At 35.7% G+C, this 27,682-nt stretch overlaps 1 protein-coding gene across 1 annotated transcript; it reads left to right on the top strand.

Annotated features, from left to right (window-relative positions):
- Positions 1-913: 913 nt before the first annotated feature.
- Positions 914-27,682, top strand: LOC129266466 (sodium-coupled monocarboxylate transporter 1-like). The gene is made up of 17 exons (XM_064103059.1): positions 914-1,258; positions 2,111-2,176; positions 13,037-13,088; positions 15,616-15,683; positions 16,562-16,716; positions 17,390-17,530; positions 18,039-18,168; positions 18,981-19,069; positions 19,646-19,764; positions 20,400-20,467; positions 20,870-20,956; positions 21,916-22,130; positions 22,541-22,647; positions 23,221-23,351; positions 25,508-25,564; positions 26,795-26,860; positions 27,584-27,682. Exons 1-17 carry the CDS (start codon positions 914-916, stop codon positions 27,680-27,682), a joined length of 1,995 nt encoding a protein of 664 aa, XP_063959129.1.

The raw sequence follows: 27,682 nt of genomic DNA, 5'->3' as shown, positions 1-27,682 counted from the left end.
TTAAAATTTTCTACTGATATATCAAACTATATTTTTGACAGCATCAAACATAATCTTTGCATTTAAATAGCAGTTGGAGGGAGTATGCTTCAACCGCGGGAAGCATGCTTTAAAAAAGAATGTACCAGACACAGACAGTTAAGTGGAGTAGAAGTTCCAGAGGGGCGGGGTGGGGTGGTCACTCATATTGTGCTATACGCGCCCACATACCCTAGATAAATGGGGAAGTAAAACTTGCACCCTTTCATCGATAAGTACCCTGAATGGTGTACAACCCGTCGTATTCATACCAGCCAATGTAATTGAGTGGTGTTTAAATCCTACTTCGTCGAAGACAGAGTTTGTAATTAGCATACCCTCGAAAAACGAAAACGGCCTTTGAAGTGGAAAACCCATATTTTGATGAAAACTAGAAGACGCCGAACATACCGAAAGAGTGAAAGCATATTTCGGCATGGTGATCCCTCAACCCCCCCCCCCCCCCCCGAAGTTAACAATGTGTCGTCATATTAACTGCGCTAGAATTTATGTTAATATTAACTCAGATTTCATGTGAGGATTTTTTATTATACAAATCAACGCTCCCTTAATACGCTTTTTAGAATGACGATTTGGGGAAGAAAAATGATGGGTCTAGCCCCACCCCCATCACAACCTATTAAAGAAACATTGGGACCCCTGACACAAGACATTTAACATGTGATGCACCAGGGATCATCACAAAGGCTATGTATATTTTCGAGCTATTGCGAAGGTATTTACTTTATAATGAAAAAACAAACAAAAAGTTCCAGGCAAACATGTTTTCAAAGTTTTGTTATAAAGGAGACGCACTTAAATTCCAAACGTGCAATACATTTTGGTTCTTCAGAGACTGCCAGTGAATTAGAATTATAAAGTTCAATTTCTTAAAATGGACACGATGGAGGATATCAGGTTTGGAGTATGGGATTATGTAGTCCTGGCTGGGATGCTCCTGATCTCAGCTCTAATTGGGATCTACTATGCCTGCTCTGGCGGCAAGCAGAAGACTGCGACGGAATACCTCCTAGCTGGTCGTAACGCCAATCCGATACCAGTGGCTTTCTCCTTGGTGGCAGGCTTCGTTTCAGCTATCACGATTCTAGGGGTCCCTGCCGAGGTATATGCTTATGGCGCCAGATACTGGTTGTTTGCTGGTGCTTTCATCGTGGCAGGCTGCATCACAAGTCTTACCATGCCCGTGTTTGTAAGACTGAAAGTTACCAGTGCTAATGAGGTATGTTCATGATAAAATGTTAGCCCTAAATCTACCCCCAGAAAAAATCGTTTAAAAAGATCCGTGACTGAGAAAAAATTATAAAGAAATATCTGGATACTATATTAAAAATCATTATAAAAAATAATTTTTTACTTAACAGTTCTATTTTTTATTCACTCCATTCTCTTCCTCAAAACGTTTCAGATTCTTAAAAATGTCATTAGGCCTACGCCATTTGCTGAAAATCGTGATGATTGAAAGGTTATGACTCCATCAAAAAGGATGGTCATAACTTCATTCCCGATCGCCGAGTAAAGAAAATATGCATTCTGCGAACCCCACGTTTGTACGGTCACGCACGCACACTCACACCGTCTCACGCATACACACACTACAGATGCTCAAACGCTAAAACGCAACCCACCTCAAACATCACATCCACACTCACAAATGTATAGGGGGCCTACAAACTTTGCAAGAGGAGGTAAGAAAGACATTAAAGCAAAAAAAAATCTCCCAACTTTATAGCTCCTTCCAGAGGTAGCGCCCCCGATGGCTATAAGAATGGGCGCCAGATTTTATTTTTAAGTATCAAAGAGAGAGGGAGAAGGGGGGGGGGAATAAGAGATAGAAGGAAGAACGGTGGCGTTAAAGGTCGGTCTCAGACATAAATAATCATGTCTAATTATTTCACGTCTAGTCTGAATGAATTCAATCAAACGCACTGTCTGTGCCTTATAGACCTTCATGATGATGTAACTGTTTAATACACATATTGAGCAAAAATATGGCGTCGAATACGAAAGTACGGGAAAGACACTAATTTTGATACGTTTTCCTTTTTTCCCTTTTTAATATCAAATGTTCCAGTACCTTCAACTTCGATTTAACAGAGTCCTACGATTGGTCGGGACTGCCATAGCTTTTGTCACGATGGTAAGGAAAACATATGTTGACTTTGACGTCATTCCATTAATATCTTAATTTAAATAAGTGTGATGAAATGCAATCGATGGCCTGTAGGATGAGATTTCATGTGGTACGATCTTCATTTCATTTTATTTTTATCAAAATTCATTCGATTCCAGCTTATGCCATTGCATTCATCCCTTTCAATTTCACTTCGTTTGATTCTATTTTATAACATAATTGAATCCTATCTTATTCCATATATGTTTTGATTCCATTTAAATTAATTTCCTTTCCATTGAAATCATATAAATCAACTTTGTTTTATTGTATTTCATTCAACTTCATTCAGTTCTATTCCATTGCATTCCTTTTCATTTCATTTCAATCTATTTCATTTTTCCACCTTCATTCAATTTTTCTCAATTGTTTTTCATTTCATTTTTTTATTCTATATAATTCAATTCAACCTAATGATAAGCAAATTGATTTTCCATTTAAGTTCATTCAAATTTTCCCTTTCATTCCAATTCATTTCAATCAATCCAGTTTTTCTGTTCAAGTTTACTCAATTGTTTTTACATTTCATTAAAAAAAATTATAATTCAATTCAACTAAACAAGGTCGATATGTGCGCAATATTACTACACTATATTATCATCATTATTATTACCAATTATTATTATTATTATCATCATCATTATCATTATTATTATCATTATTTCATCATATTCAAATTGCATTTTCTTATCTTTTTAATATTCTCGCGCTAGTTTAGGCTTAACCATTAAGACCTGAAGGACCTACCCATGCATGTGACACAATCATAGACCTTCCCCACCTCCCCCTACACTTTTTTTTTTCTCTTGCTTTTTTAGCCTTTATTCAGATACTATTACATTTTTCATGTACAAGGGTAATAAATCAAATACATGTATGCAAATTAAAGTGAAGTACACTTATACAGCAATATAACATATGAAATAATATACATCTTGATATAAATTTTTCGAACAAATATTATCATAACCCATAATACCAATAACAAAAACCTCGTAATTTCACATGCATTTACTGTATAATAATACCGTATTGTATGATGAAAAATCAAAAGTACAGACTTTTTTAAGTGAAGAGGTTATCCCATAATAAAAAAAAAGTACTTATACATGTATATTCATTCCTCCAACTTTTGTAAGACAATACAGAAAAAAAAAAGTCTCTATGTTTATTCTTAGAAAGTATACAATAATCTGAATAAAGATTTTGTATATAAAGCACACACGAAAACAAAACAAAACACAACATCAACAAAATAAAACAAACAAAACCTTTTCCACACCCCAAACAAAATATTCTTTCTTTTTGGATCTACTCAAACATATATTTTGCTAACCATGGAGATAGGAACCCCCCCCCCCCCCCCCCATCCCTGGCAGCAAGCACTCACATTCACACGCGGACATATACCATTGCACACTCGCATTCACACGCGGACATACCATTACATACTCACAGCACCAGCAGACGCTTCACACCTGTTTGCATTCACTGCCTCATTCACCTTCAGTTCTTCCCATTTCTTTACATGCAAACTCAATTTGCCCGATTTTATAGCTAAGCATTTTTCTTCCTCCCTACGTTCCGCAATATATTTTTGTATTTTATGGCAGGAAGGAACCTGACCATTAGTTCTGGATTGGAAAATGGCATATTTGATGAAAAAGATTATACAGTTTACACAATTATTTCTATTCGTACTTCCAGATAATCCCAAATGTATATCTCTCCATTCTAAATCTCTTAATTCAGACATACAGAAATATTTAATGAAAAATTCCCATAAAGGTTTTACCTTGGAACAATTTAGAAAAATATGAATGTATGATTCAGTTTCTCTGCCACAAAAAGAGCATAAACTGTCTTTAACATACCCAAATCTCAATAACTGTTCTTTGGTATAAATCGCCCCGTGTAAAAGTAAGAACTGGAATTCTCTTTGTTTCCTAATCAAAGTTATGCTCCTGGTTTGGGCAAGCCTATTACACATTTCAACATCTGTAAAATTCAAATTAATGTTTTTATCTTTCAATGTTAAATTATAAGTTTCCCGTAAATTTTCAACAAAACAACTATAAATCATTTTTGATTTAATCACCTCAAAAGTAGTTTCCAGCTTACTGATATTCAAATTAACATTGAAGTTCTCATCGTCAATCTTTATAAATTTAATAGAGCTATAGGCATTTTTCCAAGTAATTGGAATAGCATGTACTATATCAATAATGTGGAGCAGTTCATCTGCGGTTACCCCAAGATTTTGAAAATAAGCCACAGGTCTCACAACCCCGTTATCAAAAATATGATCTACAGTGTATATTCCCTTATTATAAAGATCAATATCAAAAATCATTTTACCTCTTACACATACATTCTTATTATTAAATATAATCGGGTTTACTTCCTCTTTTGTATATCTATATTTTCTCATATCTTGCCAAGCCTTCAGCATTTCAGAATAAAATTGTGGCATTGTCTGTGTTAATTTGCAAATATCAAAATCGCATAGAAATAACAGTCTCCCACCGAGTGATCTAAAACAGAAATCAAAATACAATTTCCACCCAGCATTGCGTTCCCCGTATAATAGACGTTTCAGCCACATTAGACGTTGGGCCTTTATGAACAACTTAAAATTCATCATTCTTAACCCACCGTGTGAGTAATCCTGATACATAATGTTTCTCTTTATACGGTCTTTACCTGACCATAAAAACTCAAAAGTGATCCGTTCCACCTCAACGAACAACCACTTAGGAACAACTAAAAGTGACGAGACGTAATTTAATTTTGATAATGCATAACTTTTCAACAATTGTATTTTACCCATTAGGGTTAGATCCCTTTGTTTCCACCATCCCAAAAGTCTTTTTATTTTGCTTAGTATCTCTTTGAAGTTTAGATCTTCTTTTATTATTACATTTAGAGAGAAATAAACGCCTAAGATTTTAATTTGCTGAACCAAATTTCCAAATAGCGGAGTTTGAGGTCTGTCTTGATCTTTTCCCATCCAAAAAAAAATTGTTTTCCCTTTGTTTATCTTCAGACCGCTCACTTTTTCGAATTCTTCCAAAAGATATTTAAGCCGTTTAACAGAATTGCTATTTTTAACAAACAGAGTGATATCATCGGCATACAATATTTGCTTAATTTCATGAGATCCAAACTGAATTCCTTCAACTAGAGCGTCTCTTCTTATTGCCAAAGCTAGTGTTTCTATACAGAGCAAAAACAGATAAGGAGAAATGGGGTCCCCCTGTCTTACCCCTCGTTTATATCAAAATAACCAGTGGAATAACCTCCATTCATAATACAACTAGTTATATCTGTATATAAAACACGAACCCAAGAACAGAAAGACTGGCCAAATCCAAATAATTTAAGAGTCTGAAAAAGAAAATCATGGGAAACAGAATCAAAAGCCTTTTCAAAGTCCACCGTAATCAAATATCCAATATTTCCAAAAGAGGACTGAAATAAAATATCATCGATTAATCTCACACCATCTCCAATGTTCCTATTTTCAACATACCCTATTTGATCAATATGAATTATCTCATTCAGAACCTTTTTCAATCTTTTTGCTAGTACCTTTGATAAGATCTTGTAATCAACATTTAAAAGCGTGATTGGTCTATAGTTTTGAATGTATAAAGGGTTTTTGCCTTCCTTTTCTAATAGTGTAATCACTCCCTGCCTTTGTGAAGTTGCTAATAATCCCCTATTATACACTTCATTTAACACTTCCACCAAAAATCCCCCCAATAAATTCCAAAAGGTGTAATAAAATTCAACAGTAAAACCGTCGTTTCCAGGGGTTTTATTAAATTTAATCTCTTTCAAAACACTTAAACAATCCTGAATAGTAATTTTACCTTCACAAATATCTCGACTTTCTTTGGATAATTTAGGAATATCCTTCAGGAAAAAAGAGTTTTCATTTACAATCACTTCATTCAATGAATATAATTTTTCGTAAAATGACTTTATCTTCTTCAATATTTCACTCCTATCTTTTATAGTCTGTTCACCTTGATCATATATTTCTTTTATTACACTTTTCCGTTTGTTTGATTTTAATAACTGTTCAAAATATTGTGTTTTTTGTTCTCCTTCCTCAAACCATAAAGCTCTTGATCGGATTTTTACACCTTGTCGGCTATAATCAAACAATCTGTTCAATTTAGACTTTTTCTCCTCCATTTCATCAAGTATTTTCCTCGAAGGCTGAGTCGATAGGTGGATTTCCAAACTTCTTATATCTTCCTCTAATTTTTCAATTTCATGTTTCCTAAGCTTTGCTTTTTTCTTTGTGTACTTATTAATAATCTCCCTCATTTTCATTTTTAAAAAATCCCACAACAATAATTTATCTTCTATTTTCGGGAGCCATTCTTTTTTTAATTCAACTATTTTATCTTTGAATAAATTCACGAATTCCTGATCTGCGCACAGACTATTGTTGAACTTCCAATATGAATTGCCTAAGTGTGGCTTGTCTACACTGCTTGTTAATTGAAGCAGAACGCCCGAATGATCTGGCGTTATTGATGTTACAATCCGGACCTTTCGTTTGAGGACGCGCACGCTTATTTACGACGTTAGTTGATTTTGGAAGAGACTTTTTGGGCCCGTCATCATGGTCGTCCTGCAATGCAAATTGTGTGACATGAGATTTTTTTTTCGTTTCGCATCTGCGACGGAAACATTCAATATGCGTTTCGTGTGCAAAATTTTGGTTGCTACTATGGTAACAGCGATATATCTCATTGAGGACGACTTTCCAAAGCCACATTTGACTCCTCCTAGAGCTCGAGAGGCCGCCCGGGGGGCCCACTTCCATTGATTAGTGGATCCCAGGAGCGACCACGCGTAAAAGGGGACAGAGTGGGCAGGTACGTTACGTATAGGCCTATGTAACGTTATAAGGGTGTCAAAACGATGTTTAAAATGCTGACAAAAAAGGGATATCCAATACTTGTAGGGTTTCACAAGCCAAATTCTTGTTAAGAGATGCATTTTCATAATCTGGAAAAGAATTACTTCCCAGCTTGTTTAGGGTATTTTTCGAAACCCCATGGTCGTGCCTGGTATCCACTCATTAATGGAAGTGGTCCCCCCGGAATTTGAATCTAATCCCCATTTCTGGGGGAAGTAAAACATAATGCCCATTACATCGTGTGCGAGAGGCATATCGTTTGTGTAGAAGGAATAAACAAAAGAAACAAAAGAAACAAAAAGAAACGAGTTCAAATGTATTACATAATGGTGTGCACATATCAACTCACGCGAAATGTTCGGCTGGAGAGGTTGATCTGACCCATGAAATCAATTGCCAGTGATACACCAATAATCCACATTAAATGTAATATCGATTCGATGGACTGTAATGATCTATATCTAAGCCTTCATTCAGTAAGTTTTTCCTCACTCAATATGTACTCGATTTGTTTGAAAAACCACTTTCTTATCCATGTCATAATCTATTTTAGGTCTTCATTTCGAATATCTCAAACCATCAGTCGTAATATACATGCTATGTATGGTGCGAGTGTCGCAGAAAAGGATTTTGCACACGAAAAGCAGATCTGTAGGGCCTGTAACCCCCCTGTAACACAAAGTTTTCTACGTTTGATTCTATTGACTATAATGCACATTCAATCTTAAAAATCAAGTGTATGATTAAGCGTTAACTTTTGTGTTAGGGGACCCTAATATTAGCGTCCGTGAGGATTGCGAAAGGTCCCAAATATCACAACCATTAACTAAATGCTGAAAAGCAGAGGACCCGAACCAATAATCCAATCGACTTTGCATAATAGGACATTTTTGCCTGAATGTAAATTGTTTCTTTTCAGGATTCATCCTCCTCCATATATCTTCTAAACCGAATCTATCTAAAAATCCATCAAATTTCTTGTTAAATCTGTTTTTATAAAAGATTCTTGGACCTAAATAATCCAAATCTCCATTCATTATTGTATTAAAATCTCCCCCAATAATCATCATTTCTTCAGAGCTGTAAAGCTTTGAAATACATTTATCTAGTTCCTCTAAAAATTCAATTTGCATCTTCTCCTTATCTCTTGTGGGGAAATAACAATTAACTAAAATTATTTTAGATTGTTAAAATTCAAACTTCATAACGACGTATCTTCCATTTTCATCAAAAATAACATTATCCATTTTTATATTTAAATTTGGAGAAATGAGAACTGAAACACCTCTACTATGGTTCGTTCCATGACTAAACAATATAGGCCCATTCCACTCTAATTTCCACTTCTCTTCAACCTCTTCCGTACTATAGGTTTCCTGTAAAAACACAATATTACTCCCTTTATTTTTGCAAAATTCAAAAATGTTTTTTCTTTTAGCCTTGTCTCTTAGACCTCTGACATTTAAAGTGAGTAAAGTAAAATATAACCTTCTATCCATACACTTTTACCCAATCCGAAAAATACAACAGAACCTGAATGAATGAAAGACATGAAAGACTACCCATGAAATGCAAACAGGCAACACAAAACACAATACAACCACGCCCTCTCATAGTATCACACTCCAAACACCCCCATTCATTCAACATCCAACATATCCAACACAATAATTCGCCAGTCATCCAACCACACTTCCCCATGCCATTAACGTGGAGGTCATGCATATCTAATATGCCAACACCAAGTTAAGCCTAACCCAAACATATTATATCCAAAGAACTCCCGTCTATTTCCAACATTAAATTCTATAGGAACCAAATAATGCGTGAATAGGATGAATCATTCTGCAATTCAAGGAATTGATTGTTTAACACTGCACCTGTCTGGTTTACAGTAGAAAAGAAAATACCTTTCCATTACTTTCTAAATTACCCCCCCCCCCCCATAAAACCAACTGCAATGAGACTTTTCCGATGTGCCTAAATTTGTTTCAGAATGAATATTCTCATCTTTACTTCATGTACTATAACTCAAGCATAAAAAAGTGGGGGTTTGGATTTTTTCAAAGAAATCTCTTCTTGGTTTTACTCAGATGCAAACATGACATAAAAGAGAACGATCTACTAAATTATTCATCTTCATACTAAAATGAAAAAGGCTATACAGCTAACTATCCGTCTAGCTGCAACTAGCTAGAACATCTCTTACATCATTGATGTAAGGATAATCAAACAACGAAAATCATGCACCATTTCCCTACAACTTTACATCTATATCTTTAAAGTGAGTGTATTATAATAATACCAATTCATAAACCTTCCTTGTCAAAAACCACTGCGGTGACAAAAATGATTGAAAACACCCCCCCCCCCACAAAAAAAAAAAAATAAGGGGGGAGCTTGTCCTAATAAATTCCATTATCAATTCCATGCTCCGAAAGTAAAGAGTAAGCAAGCTGTAAAGCTGAAACCTCGTATTTTTTAGTTTGATTAAGACGCATAACTAATCAAATCGCATTCTTTTTTTTCCATAAATATTTTCCAAAGACTGATAGCCTTGCCTTGCCGGAGTTATGCATCAGAGCCCTAATCAGGGCAAAGAGAGATAAAAAGCTAGAAGGACCTAAACACGTGAATGGTTAACTACACCTGCACTTTGCACGTAAAAAGCAATTACATTCCATACACAAAGGAAATGAATAAATAATGAAGGAATGATTTCTTATTCTCTGAGCATATACCTGTTTTCAATAATATCAACATTCCAGTCCTTTTTTTCCTTGTTAATGAGGACTAAAGACCTATTTACTCTAATCAAATTCATTCAACATCCAACATATCCAAAGCAACAATTCGCCAGTCACCCAACCACACTTTCCCATGCCATTAACTTGGCGGTCATGCATAGCTAATATGCCAACACCAAGTTAATAACCCAAACATATTATATCCAAAGAACTCAAGTCTATTTCCAACATTAAATTCTATAGGAACCAAATAATGCGTGAATAGGGTGGATCCTCCTGCAATTGAGGAATAGACTGATAAACACTGCACCCGTCTGGTTTACCACTTCCTCTTCAATTCCAGTTTTACCACAACTAAAAACTAGCACTGAAAATAAAGCGCATTATATTTTTATTTGCCATTGTGGTACAAATTCATAAACCTTCCATTTAAAAAAAACCACTGCGATGACAAAAATAATTGAAAACAAAACATCCCCCCAAAAAAAATTAAGGGGGGATCCTGTCCTGATAAATTCCATTATCAATTCCATGCTCCAAAAAAAAAGAGTAAGCAAGCTGTAAAGCTGAAACCTCGTATTATTTAGTTTGATTAAGACACATTACTAATCAAATCGCATTCCTTTTTTTCCACAAATATTTTCCAAAGACTGATAGCCTTGCCGGAGTTATGCATCAGAGCCCTAATCAGGGCAAAAAGATATAAAAAGCTTGAAAGACCTAAACACGTGAATGGTTAACTACACCTGCACTTTGCACGTAAAAAGCAATTACATTCCATACACAATAAAGGAAATGAATAAATAATGAAGGAATGATTTCTTGTTACTGCTCTAAGCATATACCTGTTATTCAATAATATCAACATTCCAGTCCTTTTTTTTTCTTGCTAATGAGGACTAAAGACCTATTTACTCTAATCACACACACACACACACACCCTCACACACACGCACCCATACTCCCAACATTTCTATCCTCTCTCTGTCCTAGATATTTTACATTGCTGTGGTGATCTAAGCCCCTGCCCTGGCCTTAAATCAAGGTAAATATTTGAAAACCTTTAAGTATTATTGTGCTGTGTCCATACCAATTTATCTCTGTCAATAATTGGTATGATATTGATATTATCGCAAGGCCAATATGTTTGAATGATAATTAATTCTTTCTGTGTTTTCTCCAACTTCTACTAATATAGCCCTATTGTTACTGACGCTTTACTGTCAACTACTACAAATGCTCTACTACTACTACTACTACTACTATACTACTACTACTACTACTACTACTACTACTACTACTACTACTACTACTACTACTACTACTACTTCTACTTCTACTTCTACTACTGCTCCCAGGTGCGTAGAAGAAGGGGGGGGGGTAAAAAAATCCAAAAATTGCTATTACGTTCCGCAGTCCCTGACCACTTTTACTATTACTACTACTACTACTACTACTACTATTACTACTAATATACTACTACTACTACTACAATACTACTACTACTACTACTACTGCTGCTGCTACTACTACTACTACTACTACTACTACTACTTCTACTACTATGCCACTACTGCTCCCAGGTGCGTAGAAGAAGGGGGGGTAAAAGAAATCAAAAATTTGCTATGATTGTTAAAAATGAAATATTCAACAATAGAATGATTAAAATCGGTATGAATATGAATTGTATTTACATGATATAGGAATTAGGAGAACATCAACATGTGAAATATTCAAAGGGTTTTTGTTTGGATTCTTCCTTGGACCTACTAGAAGTCCACGATTTTTTCTGACTTGTGGATTTATGCAAATATGTTTAAGCATTGGCCCATGGTTTAAGACATATGAGGTCAATATGAATTTATATTGAAGTTGGTAAACGAATATGACAGGTACGGACTTTCACGAAAATTCAAATATTTGTAGTATTCAATCGAGTCATTTGGTTCAATTGATATACTTCAGGGAACTGTGATTGATGAACGTTACAGAGAGTTTTCGCTCCCTGACGCACGGATAGTTCAAGAAGACAGTAAATGTAATGAAAATGCCTGTCCAATGACAATGAACAGCTGGAAGGTCTTTGTCGAAAATTGTTAAACCGAAACAGCAGTTTCATCATGAGTTTCGGCGCTGATGAAATATCTCGTTTGTTCAGAGTCCATGACGAAACTGCTGTTTGATTCACCAGTTTTCGACAAAGACTTCTTTACTGTTTATTGTCATGTAGGGCATTTTACAATACATTTTCTATGTTTTTTAATCCGTCGTGCATTGTAGAAGTAAAAGCTCCCTAACGTTAAAGCAAGTACCCCGGCCCCAAAATCGCGGCTAGGTAGCTTCTTATTCTTGAGGAGATTGGAAAATTAGTAACAGTGCTTCTCAGCTAATCAAAATCCAGGTGGGTATTTCATAAAGCTGTTCGTAATTTAAGAGCGAGTTTAAGAACGATTTTATAACATCATCGAATCCTATCTTATTCCATATATGTTTTGATTCCATTTAAATTAATTTCCTTTCCATTGAAATCATATCAATCAACTTTGTTTTATTGTATTTCATTCAACTTCATTCAGTTCTATTCCATTGCATTCCTTTTCATTTCATTTCAATCTATTTCATTTTTCCACCTTCATTCAATTTTTCTCAATTGTTTTTCATTTCATTTTTTTATTCTATATAATTCAATTCAACCTAATGATAAGCAAATTGATTTTCCATTTAAGTTCATTCAAATTTTCCCTTTCATTCCAATTCATTTCAATCAATCCAGTTTTGATGTTCAAGTTTACTCAATTGTTTTTTCATTTAAAAAAAAAATTATAATTCAATTCAACTTAACAAGGTCGATATGTGCGCAATATTACTACACTATATTATCATCATTATTACTATCAATTATTATTATTATTATCATCATCATTATTATCATTATTATTATCATTATTTCATCCTATTCAAATTGCTTATCTTTTTAATATTCTCGCGCTAGTTTAGGCTTAACCATTAAGACCTGAAGGACCTACCCATGCATGTGACACAATCATAGACCTTCCCCACCCCCACCCCTACACACACACCCTCACACCCTCACACACACGCACCCATACTCCCAACATTTCTATCCTCTCTCTGTCCTAGATATTTTACATTGCTGTGGTGATCTACGCCCCTGCCCTGGCCTTAAATCAAGGTAAATATTTGAAAACCTTGAAGTATTATTGTGCTGTGTCCATACCAATTTATCTCTGTCAATAATTGGTATGATATTGATATTATCGCAAGGCCAATATGTTTGAATGATAATTAATTCTTTCTGTGTTTTCTGCAACTTCTACTAATATAGCCCTATTGTTACTGATGCTTTACTATCAACTACTACAAATGCTCTACTACTACTACTACTACTATACTACTACTACTACTACTACTTCTACTTCTACTACTATGCTACTACTGCTCCCAGGTGCGTAGAAGAAGGGGGGGGGGGGTAAAAGAAATCCAAAAATTGCTATTACGTTCCGCAGTCCCTGACCACTTCTACTATTATTACTACTACTACTACTAATATACTACTACTACTACTACTACTACTACTACAATACTACTACTACTACTACTACTACTACTGCTGCTACTACTACTACTACTGCTACTACTGCTACTACTACTACTACTACTACTACTACTACTACTGCTACTACTGCTACTACTACTACTACTACTATACTACTACTACTACTACTACTTCTACTACTACTACTACTACTACTACTGCTACTACTGCTACTACTACTACTACTACTACTACTACTACTACTACTACTACTACTACTACTTCTACTACTACTGCTACTACTGCTTCTGCTGCTGCTACTACTACTACTACTACTACTGCTACTACTGCTGCTACTACTACTACTACTACTACTACTACTACTACTTCTACTTCTATGCCACTACTGCTCCCAGGTGCGTAGAAGAAGGGGGGTAAAAGAAATAAAAAATTTGCTATGATTGTTAAAAATGAAATATTCAACAATAGAATGATTAAAAACGGTGTGAATATGAATTGTATTTACATGATATAATCCTTGGACCTACTAGAAGTCCACGATTTTTTCTGACTTGTGGATTTATTATAATATGTTTAAGCATTGGCCCATGGTTTAAGACATATGGGTCAATATGAATTTATATTGAAGTTGGTAAACGAATATGACAGGTACGGACTTTCACGAAAATTCAAATATTTGTAGTATTCAATCGAGTCATTTGGTTCAATTGATATACTTCAGGGAACTGTGATTGATGAACGTTACAGAGAGTTTTCGCTCCCTGACGCACGGATAGTTCAAGAAGACAGTAAATGTAATGAAAATGCCTGTCCAATGACAATGAACAGCTGGAAGGTCTTTGTCGAAAATTGTTAAACCGAAACAGCAGTTTCATCATGAGTTTCGGCGCTGATGAAATATCTCGTTTGTTCAGAGTCCATGACGAAACTGCTGTTTGATTCACCAGTTTTCGACAAAGACTTCTTTACTGTTTATTGTCATGTAGGGCATTTTACAATACATTTTCTATGTTTTTTAATCCGTCGTGCATTGTAGAAGTAAAAGCTCCCTAACATTAAAGCAAGTCCCCGGCCCCAAAATCGCGGCTAGGTAGCTTCTTATTCTTGAGGAGATTGGAAAATTACTTGACATTCCCCAGAAAATAACGAATTGTAATGTCCAATTTTTGCTCTAATTCCTTTTGTCGAATTGGGTGAAAGGTCCTCCTCAATATTCTCTGAACATTCTGTTTATTGTAGGCCGTTCTCATATTCTTGAACTCCTTTTGAAATTTCCTCATTGTCATATTTATTTGATTTAATGTCGTTTACTCATTTCATGACATGATTGAGTAAACATAATCGGATAGACATACTATAAACATTGATCCACCAACTCTTATAACGAACTTTTAACCATATTTAGTTTCGCCTTTGCTAAAAAAAGAAAAAAGTCTGACAAGCTACTCGTTTTCTCACAGCTAGAGTGTCTTCTCATTTTCGAGGGTAGGGGTGTTAACTTTAAATAATGGTACTGACTGTGCTGAATGATGAATGCATATTTACAGAATAATTGTATGACGATTGAAGTGCTAACAAGGTCCCTGAACATTTTTTTTTGCGAGTGAGACGTCGCAACAATGACAAGAATGAGCAGTCTCAACCATACTTGGTGCAGCATACTATGATATTGTTTCCCCGGACTATATGTATTAGTTACCTGGGAATATTTACAAATAAATCTTCTTTATTTCTTATCAATATGTATCTCTGTGCTTTATTAAGGATTCAAAGCATAATGCAATATTCACAGACAAACATAACCAATAGGTAGCAATAATTAGGCCTAATGCAAAACAGGCCTACAATTTATATGTACAAAATATACAAACGATTGGAATGATCAGTTGGGGTAAGAGAAAGAAGAAAGAAAAGCAAAAGGGATACTGGAGAGATTTGCGATTGATCACGTGGAGAGTTCTAGGATTGATTGCATTTATCATGATCAATCGCTTTTCGTTATGGTACAGGGCTCAGCACTATCTAATTAAAAGCAGTGTATGTTTTTACTGATTGGAGCATCGCAATGTAAACCAACAAAAAACACTCTTTTGTAGATCTTGAGTGCATCAGGTACTAATTCAATCTTTGCTTCTTTTTGTAGTAACTGGCGTCAGTCTATGGGGAACCGTTGTGGCAACCGGAGTTGTTTGTACATTTTACACGACAATAGTAAGTACTGCGTCAAGCATCTATTAATCATAACTTTTTAGAGTGAAAAAAAAACCAAACAGAGAATTAATTTCACAAACCAGTTTTCGCAAGCTCCACGTTGTATTAGCCTATCCCCATCCAACTGAGCGGAATAAATAAAGCTAATGGAAAACGACGCCTTTTACTTGTCTTTTATTTCGAAAAACTTAACACTTACAGTAACGTAGATACACTGTTGCCGGCCCATCGGACCAAACTTATACATGCTATATCAAGCTGTTGAGCGATCAATCCTCATTTGGCATCTTATCTCTCGAATTCTTATAATAGCAATATTTCAGTAACAATTAAGCTACTGAAATCCTTTAATATGATTGGTTAATAGTACATTTGTTATGAACATTATGTATTTTTTTTAATAAACGGTACCCGGGCCAGGTCGTACACTTTTGTCTGTCAATCATTGCGTCTATTTCTTTAACTTCTCCTGAATTTGGTTCTCTTTATTGGTGGCAGCGGTGGGATAGCGGTTCTGAGCGACCAGTAACCTTCGGACATTATTTTGCAGCTACACTAATGTGAAACCCTACTGCCAGTTTCATAAAGGACGTACAACAGTTGTAACTTTTGCCATAATGTCAAGTACAATTGTAACAGGGCTAAGTAGCTATCGCAATCGATGTTTTCATAAAACTGCAAAGTTGCATTAGTTGTAACTCTTTATGAAACGGGCCCAAGCCATGCTAGCTGATACTCATCATGGAAAATGTGATACCAGTGATAATGTTTGATTTGCTTCCACCGTTATTGTTAATATAATTGATCATTAATATGTTATCCATCATTATTGTTAATATTAATTTGATCATCATTCTTTATAATCATTTACCTAATAGGGTGGGATGAACGCTGTAATATGGACGGATGTCTTCCAATCATTAGTAATGATGTGTGGTCTCCTAGCTGTTATCATTCAGGGTTCCAATGAAAGCGGTGGTATGGACAGTGTCTGGGACACCTGCAGGAAAGGAGGACGAATCAATTTCTGGGAGTAAGTTCATTTTGACATAACTTCTCATTATCTACATTATTTATTGTCCCCACCCGCGTTGGCGCCGGAAATTTATTATTAGCCAAATAATTGGACGGTTGAACCACTGAGGGTTAATAAAGGTTCACTTCTCCAAACCTTCGACATATCAGATGGGAGTACAACAAAACCAATGCTGAAGAGCTTGAGTCTGAAAAATGTATGTCGTCATATGGCATTTGTGCACACGTCTTTAGGGCATCTCATGAAAGGACTTGTCAGACGTTTTATCCATCAAAATCGACGTTTTGATCCGTTTGCCAATAGTAACAGTGCTTCTCAGCTAATGTTTCATAAAGCTGTTCGTAAGTTAAGAGCGATTTTAAGAACGACTGGTTATCCTTTCTTGTGGAAAATGCGGGGGGAAATGGTATATTCATTGACGATGGATAAGCGCGTAAGAAAGGTTCACCAGTCGTTCTTTAAGTCGCTCTTAACTTGCGAACAGCTTTATAAAACGGCCCCCAGGAAAGTTGTCAGTTCTGACAAGGCATTAGACAACAAAATAATTTAGATTCATCAAAACATACCGATGTAACAGTCGTCAATCATGCACTTCCGATTAATCTTCTAAGTGGCATCCATCAATAACTACTTGATTCTTTTATCTTTTTCTTTCTAATTTGATTTGAAGGTTTGATCCAGACCCGACGATCCGTCATTCCTTCTGGAGCATCGTGATAGGGGGAGGTTTCACCTGGGCCTCCGGGTACGGTGTATCTCAAGCCCAGGTTATGAGATACCTCGCATGTGGAAAAGTGAAAACGGCCTCGATGTAACCATTAATAAGATCTTATATCTATCTTAAATATAATTCAGAGAATCACGATCGACACAATTTGATGACAGCATAATATCGCACATGACAATTAGGCATATTTTGTTGTTACTGCACGTGTAATTTTACCCGTGATTATCATGGACCTTGTAGGTCCATGTGATTATGGACGGTGATGTCAGAGTACTTAGACCTTGACATTCGCTAGCTGGGAAGGCGGAGGGTGCCCCAACCTAGACGAAATTTTGATGACCTTTATGTTTAATCCTACGCAATTGGTTTGCTCAAAACTTTCCAGAATAAACTATAAGTCGTTGCCTCAGGTGTATTTCAAAAGTGCCTCTTAATTATGCATAGTTTTGACTCTCTTGTTCTTAACAAAAATATTATGAAGTTCCTTTTGGTATAACTATTCATAGTTTACATCGGATATTTGTTTGAAGCAACTGCTTTTGAACACTTTTGGTACTAAAGTAAAGTGATAATTCATTCTTTACTTTTGCAGAGCCCTGGGGCTGGCAGTGGTTGGAATGATCATCGTTCTGTCTTGCGCCGTACTATCAGGACTGGTCATGTACGCCCGATACGCTACCTGCGATCCTTTCATATCGGGCCAAGTAACGAGCGGAGATCAGGTGGGTGATGCCCAATAGAAGTTACAGTATTTATACCTGGTGGGTGTTTCATCATGTTCATAGAGCTGTTCGTTAAGTTACCAACGACTTTCCGCACGACTGGAACATGTTCCTATGTCATAACTCAAATACATAGGGGGTATCACATAGTACAAGAAAGGATCACCAATCGTGAACAGTTTTATAAAACGCGTTCGAAGGCTTTTATCAATATTTGCCACACTCCACCCACTTGTAAATGGGTACCAGTTAGGCAGTAATTAATTGATATTGAATTATCGAGCACCTTATTATGGTAGCTGTTTTGAGTTCGAGGTAATAGTATATAGGCCTATGTTACTCCTAGAATCATTATACCGATATACAAATGATGCATCATAAGCTACCCTACAAGGACTATAGGAATTCATGTGGCATACCGCCCTGGCCATCCTATCTACCTTGATCACAATATGTACATAGACCTACATTATTTAATATTATTCTTCTACAAGCCAACGTGACTCCCGAGTCAACAATGTTTATAATATTGATATTACTGGGGGCCGTTTCATAAAGCTGCTCGTAAGTTAAGAGCGACTTTAAGAACGACTGGTGATCCTTTCTTGTGGTAAATGATATTCACAATTAAATGTTTATTGGTGATTATTTAGCATGCAAAAAAGGTTCACCAGTCGCTCTTAAAGTTGCTCTTAACTTGCGAACAGCTTTATGAAACACCCACCTGGAGTGACAATTCTATAATGATTCGCTTAATAACTTACCTGTATAGCTAATGATTTGCTTAACCACTTAATCACTTATCTGTATAGCTTATGCCGTTTATAGTCGTGGACCTATTCGGGAATACACCAGGTCTGTCTGGGTTATTCACCGCTTCTATACTTAGTGCTGCCATGAGGTGAGGGATATCTCGAGTTATTAAGTTGATAACCTCTATGAAGTAAAATAGCTCGTCTGATTATGAAATTATTCTTTAATATATTCTTCTGATTATACCGCTGCATGTACTCCTTCGAAATACTGATCACATAGAAGGGATGAGATACTTATGTCAATTTATATAATAAAGTCGATATTTATTGTTATACTCAATTCTTATGGGAAAGTGAATGTTGCCAATGGAGGACCTGTATTAATGCAAGAGTCAATAGTTTATAAAGTTGTGATGAGATTGTATTGAATGGTTTAAGACAGGACCGGCAGGATCTGCGTTGTCAGAGAATTTTTAGTTAAAAATGGACATCGGGTGTCCATCAAGGTTCGTTGTTGTCACCATTGCTATTTGTAATTGTGATATGATAAAGAAGAGCATGAAAGTGATGTATGATACGAAGTTGGCGAAAGTGTAGCTTATTAGTGATATAGAAAGAACATTTCAATCCCTAATCAGGGAGTCAGTTGAAAGGAATATATTCCACATCGACCATTTGATATTTTGTTGGATACCTTATATTCATACTTTTAAACAACACAGTACAGTTTCATCTGGTCTCAACGCCCTGACAGCCATTACTACTGAAGATCTAGTGACGAAAGTGTTTCCACGCGTCAGAAAGAGTGATTCCCTCTACGCTTTCGTCAGCAAAATTGTCTGTAAGAAAACAGATTCATTGGTTATTATTCAATTTTTTTTATGTAACCCCAAAATATCTCCAAAGGTGATTGTTAGAATATGAACAAATCATTTAAATAATTCTTATAGACGGTATACATGTAACACATTTAAATGTAGTTCTGCAGGCAAAGCAAATGTAACAATTTTAAACATACTATGCCTTCTATACTATTAAATAAAATATTTGATGTATGTGGTAAAATGTGAAAAGGGGAAATTTCGCTTGTTGGTTAAAACATTAGTTTTATTACTACATTTTACAAAATTTTCTGAAAAAGACTTTTCCACATCACAGATAAGTTCTGAGCACACAAAGTCTCTTTTGGGAGGAGGGGGTCAACCATTATTAACGTACATAGCTTGCCCTCGAAAAGTTTTGTTTTTGGTAAAAACTGACCTGTGCCACTGGACTATAGATGATAGGGAATGGATGGGACAAAATGTATTCAGAGAAGGAAAAAGCTATAATTTATATGTCACTTTATATTAATATTATTTCCAAGTGCTCTGAAGAAATCATTCAATAAATGGGCTTACAAATTGGCAATTCCTAAGCATAATCGAGGACTTTGGCGATACAATATACGCGGGTGTTGTTTTTGTTCTTTTTCAGTATTTTCTTACGGTGCGATTTGCATTCTTTTAACATACGTAGCTTCCCAACTTGGCAGCATTTTGCAGGTACGTAGATTGGATTGCAATCAATTGGTCCACTTTCAGATGGTCTAATTCTTAGATCAATTGTTACATCGTGATGGCTAAACCCACTTCCCCTTAGTGTTGATTTGGTCGTGAAAATTGAGCTGGTTCACAACTGTTTGGATCCAAACATTTTATTGATTTAAAAGGATATTCACCATAATGTTCTACTGAGAGTGGTTTCCACAACGCTGAAATGCAAAAGTTGCGGGGAAAGTCATCTCTCTTCAGTACTTGAGACAAACGATTGCGTAAGCCAGCACATGCTAGCTCCCACTCTCTCTAACCCGTTAAGTACTGAATTATGTAATTCCAATTCTGTGCAGAGTTTACCCGGTTCTAGTTTACAGTGCATGGGTTAAATATTTTATTCGTTTGACACAGCTGACGCTTAGTTTCGGCGGAATGCTCGGCGGGCCACTTCTCGGCATGTTTTCGCTTGGGATGTTCTTCCCCTGGGCCAACAGCAAGGTAAGGTGTCCAGTTCGCGACGTCATCATTTACACGTCCATTATCATATATGACTTGGGATGCGTTCAGTCGATTTCCTATACTTTACAGCCAAACAAGTGAAACTGACTCAAGACAGACAAAAGCTACATTTTCTACCAATCTCGTACCATCGTTCAGTTTGGAATCAGTTTCGTTCGTGTGACTGAACATTAGGTTGAATCACAAACATAATTCATAAACCAAAACACACAATAAAAGAACGGTAAATCTGGGCTATATCTCAAGTGATTTTTTCATCGACATTGATTAGCTTAGTTTTTCAACCACAAAAATAAAGGGCAACAGAATCCCCATGGAGTTCTGGCACACAGTAAATTATGTAGGATATGTTAAAATATAATCTAGTTTCATATAAGGTAGATTATTGTATGCTTCAGGTTTTTACAAATTATTTAATTGATGGATATGTCTTTTTTACCATGTTCCAGTACTTGTCGTAGTTGTTACAATTTTTGTTACTTTTTGCTGTTACAATATATTTTTTTATACTATCAATATATAACCCCATTGGAAATAAGCCTTTCGGCTTACATGGGTTATCCTGTCAAGGTATTCTTTAAATTCATTGTATCTCATATTACCTGGGATATATTCTTGATGAATAAAATCAATCAATCTATGGTCGGCCCCATGCCAAAAGGGTCATAACCCAAATTTGAGGGATTGAGATAATAGTTTACGTCTCGTCTTACATATTTATCAAGAAAATTAGGAATTAAAAAAATATCTCAACACGTAACAATCATCCTTCATCTGTACGAACAGTATTCTTATCTGTTACCATGGCCCCCCTACCACTTGCCTGATTTGTGGCGCCACCGCGGTGCACCGTCCCCCCGCCATTGCAACCATGCACGCAAACTAAATCTTTGGCCAATACAGCTGATATAATATGGTATACATTTTGTTATCATCAGGGCACTCTGGTAGGAGTCATCGCTGGTCTTGCCTGGAGTCTTTGGGTTGGCATAGGAACCTATGTTGATGGTATTCTCTATCCCAGAGATCCTGGCTTCCTCCCGCTCGATGTCTCTGGTTGCCCAGCTACTCCGTCAATGAACACGACGACGACATCCTTGATGATGAGCATCACAGAGACAACTCCTGAAAGGATAACCGTAGATCCAACAATGTAAGAATGAAGAGAAGTGTGTATTGGCATCTTAAAAGTCAGTCCGTCGAGTTTCTATCGGAATTACATGCCTGGTCACAGACTATGTGACAATACAAGCAATGGAAATCTTTGTGATGTGGCTCTTTCTTAGGGGATATGCTGATTGAATCAACATTTCACGTATACCATGTAAACGTATATTCAAGAGTTCATATATGTTTCTAATTCATCGTTCTAAAGAAAGAAACAATTATCGAATTTCGATATTTTTGCACAGATAACTTTATATATAATTATATGCATATTCATTTTCATAATTTCAATAAAAAAAGAATAAATTACAAAGGTGATTTAAAACAAGTATAGAAATAAAAATATTCAATTCATTCTTTATATTCATAAACTTTTTTCTGTTTGCAAACACACAGGCCTGCTCGAGAGACCCTCGGAATTTATGAGTTATCTTATATTTGGCTTGGATTCTATAGCTTCCTAATAACTGTTGTTCTCGGATTATCATTTAGCTTCTTAACAGGTATCTTCAATTAATTGCTTATTTAATATTTAAATAATACTATTTTAAGCTCCATGGGCTCTCTTGTGTCACATCGTAAAAAAACGTAAAAGAAAAAAAATCAAACGAAGCACTTCAGTGACATGGACATTTCGAAATAATCAATTTGCAATTAAAAAAATACGAAACGTAATTTTTTTATATAGAAAAATACAAAAAAAAATATTAAAAGAAATCACGGTCGATCGTCATATATAATTTCGGTGGGGGGGGGGCAATTAGGATTATAAAAATAAGATTCGTCAGGTTTCATGAGGGCTGGTCGGTTTGCCGCAAACTTCTTTAATTTCTCCCCTTTTTGTGGCCTTAAAAGGTTTTATTGTTCCGTCTGATCAATTTCCTATAACATTCATCCTGAATATTACTTTTTTTTATCTTCACAGTTTTAGGTTTACCCTTTTGTTGCAACAAACTATAGAAGAAAACAACAAAAAGAAAAAAGATACAGGAATTGCTTGTATCAGAAATATTTCATTCGTCATTGTTATTTAGACTGTTATTAAATATAAACAAGTTTTGACCGTTCGTTTTCAGGAGCGACGGATCCACGCACGTTAAATCCAGCTCTGATCAGTCCGATCGCTGATTGGTTCTTTTGTTGCTTACCTCCATCTTGGAAGGATCGATTCAGATGTAGGGTAGGGCAGCATTACCAATCAGACGAAGTAAGTTCAACAGACCGTAAATTATAATCGGTTTCGGTTGTTTTTTATATATATATATATATATATAATATTCTTTATCATTTCTTCTCGTGACATCAAATTGTTCGAATATGTCAATTATCAAAATTAACTGACAAATAGCTTCCTGCACGTCAAGCCACCAGTCAAATCGAAGAACAGCAAATTATAAATAACATAGAGATATAGTCTATATTAATTCATGAATATAACTGGCACTCTCCTGTTTTCCTTTCACCGAAGGAAGATTAATGAAATATTGAATAAAGAAGACACAAACAAAAATATAATTCATATGAAATCATAAGTCTCGCATGTGTTACTGCATGCTAGCCCCGGGGGGCCACTTCCATTGACGAGTGGATACCATGCGCGACCATGGGGTCTCGAAAAGCACCCTAAACACGTATTTTCCATATTCTGAAAATGCACCCCTTAACAAGTATTGGCGTGTGAAACCCTACCCTTAACAAGTATTGGAAACAAAACGATACTCTTGACAAGTATTCCCTGAAATGAACCCCTAAACAAGTACAGCGATATGTCACGGGTCCGTCGGTCGTCGGTTACTTTTACACATCACTTGGTTTAGAACGGCTCTACCTTCCACACGTCTCGCAAATCGGACTCTAAACACGTAGTGTTGGAGCAAAAAGGACATCCTTTATAAAACATTTTAATTTTGTTTTATCATCCCCGCAATTTTGACCCTAAACACGTAGCTTTCGTAACGAAATAGATACCCTTTTTTCATTATTTTTGTGTTTTTGACACCCTTATCACGTTACGTACGTAACGTGCCCTATCTTGAAAAAGACATCCTTTTTACGTGTTTTTTGGTCGCGCATGGTATCCACTCGTCAATGTAAGTGCCCCCCCCCCCCCCGGATGCTAGCCCTAGTTTCGAAATTCGATTTCCTTCTGAAAAGTTGGCGAAGGGGTGAATGAAATAATTTTATTTTCATTCTATAGTGCGATTTTTGTCAAATATCAGGGAGTATCAAGCCGAAGCTGCCCCTATAGCATGACAGTGTTCACATGCCACAGCCACATCAAGGAATCCGAATTCAGGGCCCCGTCTTACAAAGAGTTACGATTGATCCAGTCTATCGTAACTCTATCCATCAGTGTCATATTTTTTTTACATAAAATTTTCAAAATGTCCTTTGTAAACGACGGCGAACACAACAAATTGTCAAGAAAACAATGAATTTATGTAATTTACGTCATATCTAGAAAACATTTTGAACGAACATGCATTTTAGATTTTGACGTTGCTGGCTGTCCATAGTTGTGATTGATCGGATCAATCGCAACTCTTTGTAAGACGGGCCCCAGACCGACCAAAGCTACTTCTTTTTTTGTTTTAAAACCATATTCAATTTCTTCCTCATCATACATACATACCATGTGAAAACAATGTAAAACATGAAATTATCAACCTTCCTGATTCATGAATGAACATTTTAACACACATTTCAACGTGATTATTAAGAAAGAAAGTAAACTTAGACTCAATCTATACACATTTCTTTGACAATTTATGTTTACAAAGGGAGTGGTAATACAGAACAGGGTCTTCTAGAAATATCTAAGAATAGAATTATAGAAAAACGCAAGCACACATAATATAAATAAATCTCAAGTTAAACATGAATTTTTTTATCAGTTACAATATATAATCAAACTAATTTGATGAAGTTATAATAAAAGACACAAAACACACATACACCCACTCAGGCACGCTTCACACCCCCCCCCCCTCCCCCATAAACGATGCATAAGAAGAAGAGAGAAGGAAAGGGAGAGAAAAGGGGGGAAACAAAAAAGAAAAATCATAACAACTAAGATAACTAACCGCCTTTTCACATGGCAAAAAAAAAACGTAATTTGAATGATGATTCCAGTGAAAATAAGGAAAATGACGATTATTTAGCACGTATGAAACCAAACTAGATAGAATCACGAACTCTAATCACAGCCACGATTACAATAGCAATCATAATTACAATGATGATCCAAGATTCACGTGTGAAAAGGCCCTCAGTTATTTTGAATGGCATATACCATCGGTCGGTTTGGAATCTGTTTCGTTGGTGTGACTGTAACATACTGTCTTATGCTAAATTCCCTTTCAGAAGGAACTTGTGAAGGATGAACCATTTGAGGTCAAAGGTCAGGAAAATGGAATTGAGGTAAGATTAATCATCCTAAATACCAAGTCCACTCCAACAAATACGGATATTTAAAAAAAATATATACAGTATATATCATGTATATAATTAAAGAAGAAAAATGCTGATTTTTTTTTATCAAATTGGATGAGATATAGGAAAGTTTTTTTTCCCTATATTTATAAGTTAAATAAATATATATTATCGATTCCTGGAAGAAAAGTATTTCTACATAATTTCCAATACCCCGAATACGACAGGACAAATCAGTTTATAGGCTAGACAAAAATATGAACTGGTCAAAAGAGAAATTAATTTAAACTAGAATAGCATTTCATGCAAGCATGTTAAACGGGTGCTCCGGGCTGAAAATATTTATATCTAAATAAAATGAAAGAAATTAAACAAGCAAAATGCTGAATATTTGATCAAAATTGGATAACAAAGTTATGGAATTTTAAAGTTTGGCAATATTTTGTGAAAATAGTAATGTGCACATCATCATGAATATTCATTAGGTGGGCTGATGATGTCACATCCCCACTTTTCTTTATTCATGTTATTGCATGAAATCATAATTGTTTCATTTTTTTCATAAATGTGTCTCCTTTATAATGAAATAGGTTGCAGTCATGAATATCTAATGTACTAAATCAGTTGTCAATCCAATTTGTTCAGTTCTTGGTAGACAAAATGTGAATAAATCTAATTTCATATAATAACATACAAAAGAACAAATGTGGATATGACATCATCAGCCCACCTAATGAGTATTCGTAAAGACGTGCCCAGAACTGTTTCATCGGAATAATGCAAATATTTAAAATGCCATAACTTTTATATTCCTTGTCCGATTTTGATGAAATTTTCAGTGTTTTGTTTGTCTGATTTTGCTCTTTCTGTTTAAATCATATTCTTTTCAGCCCGGAACATCCCTTTAAAGAAATATGCCGACTATAATGGGAAAACTATGGCTTTTTTTTGGCGGGCTAGACCGACTTCTGTCATTAAGTTATTTATTCTTAATTTGTGTACGGAAAGACTTTGTATTATCACCACATTTGGCATATTTGGTCTGATAATGCTCAGGGTTCCTAATTAATTTGTAAGATCACATTGTCGTTATTTTGAAAGATACCCATGGTAATATAGGCGTTTATGTGATATTGAATTGAAATGAATTATATTTGATTAAGATAGGGGAAAATTTCATGCATAAACACTAGCTGTTACTCTTAATCTCTTTAGCAGTCTGGATATTCTCTTGATGACGACGTATGCAACCGAAACGACGGTTCTGAATATGATACCTATAAGGTTAGAATGATATGGCTTTCTCTGAACCATCGCGTCGGGGAAACGCGCAACCATGGTAACCCTATATTTCGTTGGATAGAGCACATGGGACATGTTTTTGAAAGAAAGGGTTCGCATTTTGTGAAATATACCCGTTCAACAATGTTTGGGTCTGATTTACCTGATGTTGCGTCATTTGATGATCGCGTATGGATGATTGACCAACTATAAGGGCCGTCATCCGATTTATCTAATCTTTCGATGTTGGGGGGGGGGTATGAAAATTCGGTTCCCGATGTTCGAACGACATGAACGAAGCAAATAATACTCTCATTATTTTTTTTGTAATAGATATAGACCGATATTTGAATATCGCGGTGAATTAAAAGAAGCGAGGGTTAAAAAATCAAAGATTTTTAATAGTCTTGAACTCTTGGCGATCTCGTTTTTCAGACATTAATTTTATACTCCCTTAATCTTGGTCCGGTTTCTTCCAACTTTGGCTGTTTCTTTTTTCTTACAATAATATTAGTACTCGTTCTGGATTCTTCACTTATGAACACAATCCGTTTGTGATGCTACCAAAGTGGAATTGATCAATAAACGCCTTAAAACGCGTTATAAGCAGATAAACCCTGTCAGGTATAGTGAATATCATTTGACGGAGATAAGAATATGTAGACCATATCACTTTCATTTCATAGGTCTATAATGAACATGTCTTTTGATTTTTTTATTATGCAGTCTGAAGACAGCGTTCCACCAAGTTATGACGAAGTATCAGCTATTCCACCCAATGATAAGGGAACACAATACACCGGCTATGAAGATACAAAGCTATAA

Source organism: Lytechinus pictus, chromosome 8 (genome assembly GCF_037042905.1).
Source record: "Lytechinus pictus isolate F3 Inbred chromosome 8, Lp3.0, whole genome shotgun sequence".
Lineage (NCBI taxonomy): Eukaryota > Metazoa > Echinodermata > Echinoidea > Temnopleuroida > Toxopneustidae > Lytechinus > Lytechinus pictus.
The sequence above is the reverse complement of the archived record's forward strand: the minus strand, read 5'-3'. Positions and strand labels throughout refer to the sequence as shown.

Coding starts and splice junctions, on each gene's coding strand:
- LOC129266466 (XM_064103059.1), top strand. CDS start 914: ATGGACACGATGGAGGATATCAGGTTTGGAGTATGGGATTATGTAGTC. Junction 2,177..13,036: donor CCATAGCTTTTGTCACGATG/GTAAGGAAAACA, acceptor TCTCTGTCCTAG/ATATTTTACATTGCTGTGGT. Junction 20,957..21,915: donor TCCCCTGGGCCAACAGCAAG/GTAAGGTGTCCA, acceptor TGTTATCATCAG/GGCACTCTGGTAGGAGTCAT.